At 47.0% G+C, this 7703-nt stretch overlaps 1 protein-coding gene across 1 annotated transcript; it reads right to left on the bottom strand.

Annotated features, from left to right (window-relative positions):
• Positions 1-3347: 3347 nt before the first annotated feature.
• LOC122432217 (beta-defensin 33-like) lies at positions 3348-7150 on the bottom strand. The gene is made up of 3 exons (XM_043453953.1): positions 7054-7150; positions 5223-5352; positions 3348-3479 (listed from the first exon to the last, which is right to left on the bottom strand). The coding sequence occupies exons 1-3, from the start codon at positions 7132-7134 to the stop codon at positions 3352-3354; spliced, it is 339 nt and encodes a 112-aa protein (XP_043309888.1). The 5' UTR covers positions 7135-7150; the 3' UTR covers positions 3348-3351.
• Between the last annotated feature and the right edge of the window lie 553 nt (positions 7151-7703).

Below are 7703 nucleotides of genomic sequence, written 5' to 3'. Positions count from 1 at the left end.
TGGCCAGGCTCCTCTGTCCATGGGATTCTCCAGACAAGAATAATGGAGTGGGTAGCCATGCCCTCTTCCATAGGATCTTCCTGATGCAGGGATCTAGCCCAGGTCTCCCACACTACAGGCAGATTCTGGACCATCTGAGCCACCTAATGTAAACAAATTCATCTGACCAATCATTCCTTTCCAAGGTCTCACTGCTCAGGGCTCCTCGTGCTTCCCAGGGTGTTAGCTCACAAAACCAACAGATAATGAGCTAAGTGAGCAGGGGCTGGATGGATACAATAGCCCCCCCGATGCCCACCCCCAGACCCCATCATCCGTTCTGGTTCTGGTCAACAAGCTGCTCTCTGCTGTGGGCCTGCTGGGCACAGTGATCGATTCTGTGGCCTCACTCAGATGAGTGACCCCAAATCAGTTTCCTCACTGGGCTAACTTTCAGTCAGAGAGAAGGGGACATAGATTCCCTTCCTCCACTGGGCTGTGAGGGGACATCCTGGGGAAGAATGAAGACAGAGTCATAGGGCTCCTCATGTGAGATTCTTGGTGCAGCACTAGGACATCCGTGGGTCCCAGCAATGGGCGGTCCAGGGGTCAGAGCTCCTGGGTCACTGCTGCTGTGATGAAGCCCAGGGTGGCATGGGTGGACATCAGGACAGCCTCCACGATGTGCCGCGGGGCTGGGGGTGCGAAGACCCGTGATAAGCAAGCTCTCTGCTGGAAGCCAAGTGCTAGCACCTTCCCTCCAGCCTGTGGGTAGAATGAGCAGTTCAAGAAAGTGGAAACAAGGTTGATGTCCCTGAGTGGGCAGAGTGAGGAGTGTGAGCCTGCCCCCAGCCCCGGCATTGACCCCACAGGGCGTTGAGCCCCCAGGCCAAAGCCAGTGAAAGCCAGCTCTCTGACCACTCAACCCGGGCTCCAGAGCTGGTGAGCTCTACTAATGACCCAGAGTGGACAGGCTGGACTGGAGGGTCCATGGAGCCCTTGCTTATCTCCCCCACCTCCTAAGAGGCAGGAAAAGCAACCTTCTTGTGTTGTTTATTTTTGGCTGCACTTTCTCTATTGCAGTGACTGGGGGCTCCCCTCTAGTTGTGGTCCTCAGGCTTCTCATTGCGGTGGCTTCCCTTGTTGCGGGTCCTGGACTCTAGATCGCAGGCTCAGCCATTTGGCACGTGGGCTTAGGTGCCCCAAGGCCTGTGGGATCCTCCAGGACCAGGGATCAAATCCGTGTTCCCTACACGGGCAGGTGGACTCCCAGCCACTGAACCACCAGAGAAGTCCCAAACCAACCTCAGTCCTGGTTTGGAGCCAGGCGGGCTATTCCTTCTTCCCTTTCAGAAACCTCTCTCCCCTCAGCTGGTGTCCTGATCATTCTAGGTCCTTGGCTTTAGGGCCTTGAATTTTAGATTTTTAATCTTAATTCTAAGACTTATCTGAGAAACCCTGAAGGCAGGAGTAAGTTTTTATCCTGGGAATGCTGAGTGACCTTCAGAGTATTGCTGACACTCTCCAAGTGCGTGGGGCATGTATGTGAGTGTGTTCGCAGATTTTAGTAAATATCTGAGGGCTGTGCTACCATCTTGTCTTCAGTGGGATCCCTTGCCAGGAAGATGAAAACACAAACTTACAAAATGTTAATGTGCTGTTTCCAAAAGACATCTGACAACCCCACAATGGCGCATCTCAGAGGGCACAATACAGGCTATAAATGTCATCCCGAGAGAGCTGTTCACAGTCTCTGACCCTAGTTTCCAAATTACAGCATGAAATTTCTGTTCATAACAAATTCGAAATTCAGCCTGTTCTACTGAACAAGCAAGTGTAATAGGAGGGACAAAGTAATGGAAAAGAGGTGCATATGATAGAGTACTTTCCTGGCAGTGTATTTTGGGGATTCCTGGTTGTACTGAATTATTTCTTCCCTGGATAGTGATCTCAAGACTTTCTTCCAAAAACAGACATTTTTGTTCTTTCTTTAGGTAGTGGACACAGTAGTAAAATGCTTAATTTGTGTGACTCTCACACAAGTGTGTGCCTGAGAAGAAAATAGTCTTCATCACATGGTAAGCACATCCGCTATATGATGGACTCATGTTTGATGGAACTTCCTGAATTAAGTAAACTGAATTCACATTTAATGGATCATCCCTGAGTTAAATTGGAAAGCTGAAACCTCATTCTATCATTTTCTTTATTCACTGACTATTCTGTCAACATCTATTGTACACCTACTGTGTGCTAGAAACTGTACTGGTAGCTGAGGCTATGGAACCAAAGTCTCTTCTCTTACCCAAGTTGAGTGAATGAAGGATGTCTTCCCAGTGAAGGCCATGTGTGAGCTGAGACTATAAAAGCGAGTATGAATCAGGCAGGGAAAGTCAGAGGACAAGTAGCGTAAGTGTGTTTCAGTGTGAGGAGAACAAAATATGCCAGAAAGACGACTGACACTGTGTCAGGGGTTAGTGTGAGAACCAGGCTGAGATAAGATGAAACTCGAGAAAGTGTGGCCAATGGATGAAGGACCTGAGACACTAGAGAATTTGTCCTTCGTCCTTTTAACAGAGAAACACTGAGAATTTTACATGGAGGTGTGACGAGGGATGGGAATATGGAGAGACTGGAAACTCAGAGGCCACTGAGATTATCAGCAGCGACCATGGCTGCTTCGGAAAGCAGTTTGCTGTCTCTTGTGAAGTTAAGCACACGTTTACCATGTGGAAACCCATATGCCAATGGAAACACAGATGTCCTTCCACAAAGGGACACAAAACCTCGGTGACTTTTCATACTGTAACACACACACACACACACACACACACACATGCTCAAAGCTCTTTCCCCCAGTCCATACATTTGTAGACATATATTAACAGGTTGGCTGTCCTGGGACTCAGTGCTAAAGAATCTGCCTGCCAATGCAGGAGACACAGGAGATGTGGGCTCGATTCCTGGGTCGGAAAGATCTCCTGAAAAAGGAAAGGACGACTCACTCCAGTGTTCTTGCCTGGAAAATCGCACGGACTGAGCAACCTGGCGCCAGGCTTCTCAGTCCATGGCATCACAGAAGAGTCAGATGTGACTGAGCAACTAAACCCCACCACCAGCAAAATTAGGTTGTGGAGAACTTCCATTTCAATAGTTACAGGAGCAGGGACTGAGACCTAGGAAAGGAAAGGCCTGTCCAGAGTTAGTCAGCTAACGAGTGGTGTGACCAGACTTCCAACTGAAATCTTCCCATCCAGTTCATGACCTCATGCACCCAGAAAGACCCATGGGACCCGAGTGAGCAGCGGCTCTTATTAAACAGGCCCCCACGGCGGGGAGAGTCCCGCGCGGCTGTGGATGCCCGATGCTGAGCTAGACTCGGCAGCAGTGTTTCTTCCGACTCTTGCATTCTCCAGGCAGGATGACGCACCCGTGGGTGTTTTGATACTTGCAGGCACCACCCATTTTCTCACATTCAAGGTTGTTCTTTTTTTCTTTCCCTATAAAGGAAGGGGAGGTGAAAAAGAAACAAATAAATAAGGCAAGTGTAACTAGAGCTACCAGAATTCATCTTGTATAGCAAGGACTCCAAATGACGGTCCACAGGGACACAAGTGGCACTCTCCTTGCGACCTACAGGCTTAGAATGTTTTTCCACATTTCTAAAAATTGTAGAAAGGCTGAGAAGGGGCCATAAATTGTTCTATAGGAAGATGATCGTGCTCATTCATTTAAACAGGGTCTATGGGGCTTCCCTCCTGGAGAAGGCAATGGCACCCCACTCCAGTACTCTTGCCTAGACAATCGAGGAGCCTGGTAGGCTACAGTCCATGGGGTCGCGAAGAGGCGGACACAACTGAGCGACTTCACTTTCACTTCTCACTTTCATGCATTGGAGAAGGAAATGGTAACCCACTCCAGTGTTCTTGCCTGGAGAATCCCAGGGATGGCGGAGCCTGGTGGGCTACCGTCTATGGGGTTGCACAGAGTTGGACACGACTGAAGTGACTTTGCAGCAGCAGCAGCAGCATGGAGCTTCCCTCAGGCTTCCCTGATGGCTAAGCTGGTAAAGAATCCGCCAGCCAAGGCAGGAGACACAGTTGATGCAGGTTCGATCCCTGGGTCAGAAAGATCCCCTGGAGAAAGGAATGGCAGCCCACTCCCGTATCCTTGCCTGGAGAATCCCACAGACAGAGGAGCCTGATGGGCTGCAGTCCATGGGGTCGCAAAGAGTGGACCACAACTGAGTGACTAAACAACTGGACCTGCTTGGTTAATGAATTCTGAGCGGAACTGACGTTTCCCTTCGGGGCTGGGGCCCTTAATAGCCAGCATGAGAGTCCTGAGAGCGCCTTCCTCAGACACAGGACCAGCAGCGCCCACCGTGGTGGCTGCTCCTCGGGGGTGGGGTCTGATCAGAGCACCTGGGCCCTCACGGGTTGGCGTCATTTGAGCAAGAATTAACTTTGGCTCTTTCAAGACGCTCAGATCTGGACGCACTGTCACCACAACACAGCCTGGAGCAGGCTGTCCCCTGAGGAGGGCTGCAGGGAAAATGCAGGACCCCCAGTTTAGCTTGGATTTCAGGTGATCAACAATCTTGTAGGATAAGTATGTCCCAAGTGTTGGAATCATACTCAAGCTAAAGTATTTGTTGATTTTATATAATTCAGTAAGTAAATTAGTTTTCGGGGATTGTTGAATATTTCATAAAAACAAGATCTTTGGAGTCAAACCCACTTGGGCTTGAGTTAAAGTGCTCCCTACATTCAGTCTGCCCTCCTTTGAACAAATTACTTCATTTCTTAATCCCATCTTGTAAAATGGCCTACCCCATATATATTGCTATGAGGACTATATTTGGGATAAGACATTAAAAGTTTTTGTTGTTTTGGTTAAAGAGGAAGTGGTCAACATTATTTACTATTATTATTAGTGTTACTGTTAGTCACATGGAAATGATTTGTAAGCTGTAAAGTCCCCTGTAAATGTTTTCTATCACCATTACAATTTATGGGTTTACTACCGACTAGTTAAGGGCAATCACGGGAGGCTATTTTTCACTTCTTTAAGCTTCTCTTTCATTATTTGTAAACTGGAGCATGTCATATATGCTATGCTTCTCTCAGACATGATATTATTCCGTTTAGCACATCACTGGATGATGAATCAACTTGACCTTCCCTACTCCTGGCTCCAAGGTCATCCACCAGATCACCCGACCAGTTGCATCTGCCACTTACCCGCTGTTGTCTGCATAAGACACACAAGTAAGAGGAAGAGAAGGTAGAGTAGCTTCATGATGGGGAAGGAGTTTTCGGAATTCCAAGCAGAACCAGTGTCTTGTGGCACACCTGAATCCGGGCAGGCGATCTGGGAAAGAGTTTGAAAACTTCAGCTGGAAAGAAAGTGCTTTTATTCCTACTAGAGATGTTCAGCTGGGGCTGGGCCTAATTTGAGGATGTTTCATCACCTATGGACACATGGTCCAAGCATTTGCCTGTTGTAAAGGAAGAGGTTTGCAGCAAGTCAGGGTTTCCACACTAATTCTCACTTCTGCTTATGGCTCTGAGGTTTGGTGCATTTTTTGGAGAAAAATCATTAAAAATTGAATTCTGTTAGCAAATTATTCATTTCTGTTTTCACCTTTATTTCATGTCTCTGCATCTGTCCATTTTTCCTTTCAGAATAAACACCCTCTATCCATGGGGTTGCAAAGAGTTGGACACGACTGATTGGCTGAACAACAACAACCCACCACACTTACACCTTTTACAACTGAAAAGTGAGAAGGTTTTGGAAATCAAAATTATCTTTTTTCACTCTCAACATTTTTTTTTGCTACCATTTACAGAGAGAATTGATCCATCCTAAGCAAGCTCTTGCATAGACCACAGTCAGGTGAGGCTTTATGGGCTAGAGTATTTCTTAATACCTGTAATTCACCAATGTATTCATGAGCAAAAAGCACCAAAGGATACCAGATAAGGGGCTTCCCAGGTGGCCCTAGTGATAAAGAGCCCACCTGCCCATGCAGGAGATGCAGTTTTGATCCCTGGGTTGGGAAGATCCCCTGGAGAAGGGAATGGCAACCCACTCCAGTATTCTTGCCTGGAGAATCCCATGGACAGAGGAGCCTGGTGGGCTACAGTCCATGGGGTCACAAAGAGTTGGACATGACTGAAGTGACTTAGCACACACCCATACCAGATAAATCATTGATATTTTTCTCCATCTCTTCCTTCTCTCCACTCAGTTTTGCTTTACAGTGTTCATATCTCTCTTTTTCTTTATATGTAAATCTCCAAAGTGACAAATCCTGTTTTATTATCTCACATTCTCAGCACCTAGAAGAGTGCTTGGCATAGAGCAGGTGATCAAACATTTGTTTCTATGAATAGGTATTAGTATGGAAGAGTCAACATATGGGTGAATAAATAAGTGAATGACTGGAGGGAATCAGGGAGGGAAGGAGGGAAGGAAAAAAGAAAGGAAGGCTCGGGCATAATCCTTAGGGTTTTGAAGGTCTGGAGAGAGCCCATTAAGTTGCTTTATCCCAAAGTGTTTCTGAGCACAAGCACCCACTCACCCATTCCCAACATAACAGGTCAGAGTTTGTCATAATACATCATGGTCTCTAGCCTTCACTCACCCACCTCTCTTCCATCTTACATGAACTATATGTTCTGACATTTTTCTCTCTGTCCTGAGGCAATTTAGCAATAAAATGTTTTCACTTTTAATCTTTTGATCAGTATTTGAATCTTTCACTAAGTAGAGATCTATTTTACTTTACTGACATCAACCTAAAAATAGGGTAAGTGTTTATAGCAAGCTGTTTCAATAAGTCTTACCTAATTCTACAGAATAGCTGTGAGGGTTTTACTTCCTTGACCCAAGCAACAATACTTTTATAATAATAGAAAAGAAAGTATAGACTAAAAACAATTGGGCACATTTCTCTCTTGTACTCTTATACTGAAAGCGATCCTTTACACTGACTCCCTAAATATTACGCATCTATTCCCACCCCTTCTTCAACCACAGATGTCTCTCTCTCTCCTGAAAACCTACCTTACAGTTGGCTCCTCCGCCCTTCTCAGGTGGACTGCGGCCCGTCCACTCAGACAGAGACACCCGAGAGCCCCTGTCCATTGCCACACAGTGAGGGGCCAGGTCAACAAAGGGCAGAGGAAGGGTTGAGTGAGGTCACACAGGATGCCTCATGATCCCTGTTGGCAGGAGTCATCCTGGGCCGGTGGGGGGGACCAGCCTGACTCGATGGCATTGTTGCCACCGAAATTCTTGGTTTTCTTTGCCCACTGGAGCCAAATAAAATTTGCAGAGACAGAGTCTGGAGGAAACAGAAAGATGGCTTTAATCATCAAGAAGGGAGAACACGGTAGGCTCCTGCCTCAAGGACCCTGTCTCCCCTCCATCGGGAATCCAGGGGATCATACAGTCGGGGCTCACAGTCAGAGGTAGGACATAAGGGACAAAATGTATAGGGGTCCTGAATTCTCTCTTTTTGCACTGTTTGGAAACAGTCAATAGGCCACTGTCAGGTAGCTAGGTATTTGGGTCTGGCAGTTGGTCCTGGTGGTTGGGTCCATTATCCTTTGGGGAATTCCTGGTGACTTTCTTCCTGTAATACAAAAGGGGGAAAGCAAACTACTATTGGGTGGCTTCCAAACAGAGTGTACTGTAAAGTTAAGCATCAACAT

Source organism: Cervus canadensis, chromosome 31 (assembly GCF_019320065.1).
Source record: "Cervus canadensis isolate Bull #8, Minnesota chromosome 31, ASM1932006v1, whole genome shotgun sequence".
Classification (NCBI taxonomy): domain Eukaryota; kingdom Metazoa; phylum Chordata; class Mammalia; order Artiodactyla; family Cervidae; genus Cervus; species Cervus canadensis.
The sequence above is the reverse complement of the archived record's forward strand: the minus strand, read 5'-3'. Positions and strand labels throughout refer to the sequence as shown.

Excerpts from the sequence above, each read along its gene's own strand:
- LOC122432217 (XM_043453953.1), bottom strand. The coding sequence starts at position 7,134 with ATGGACAGGGGCTCTCGGGTGTCTCTGTCTGAGTGGACGGGCCGCAGT. Across the intron at positions 5,353-7,053 it reads GCGGAGGAGCCAACTGTAAG|ATCGCCTGCCCGGATTCAGG; the intron begins GTAGGTTTTCAG and ends ACTCTTTCCCAG. Across the intron at positions 3,480-5,222 it reads TCTTATGCAGACAACAGCGG|GGAAAGAAAAAAAGAACAAC; the intron begins GTAAGTGGCAGA and ends CTTCCTTTATAG.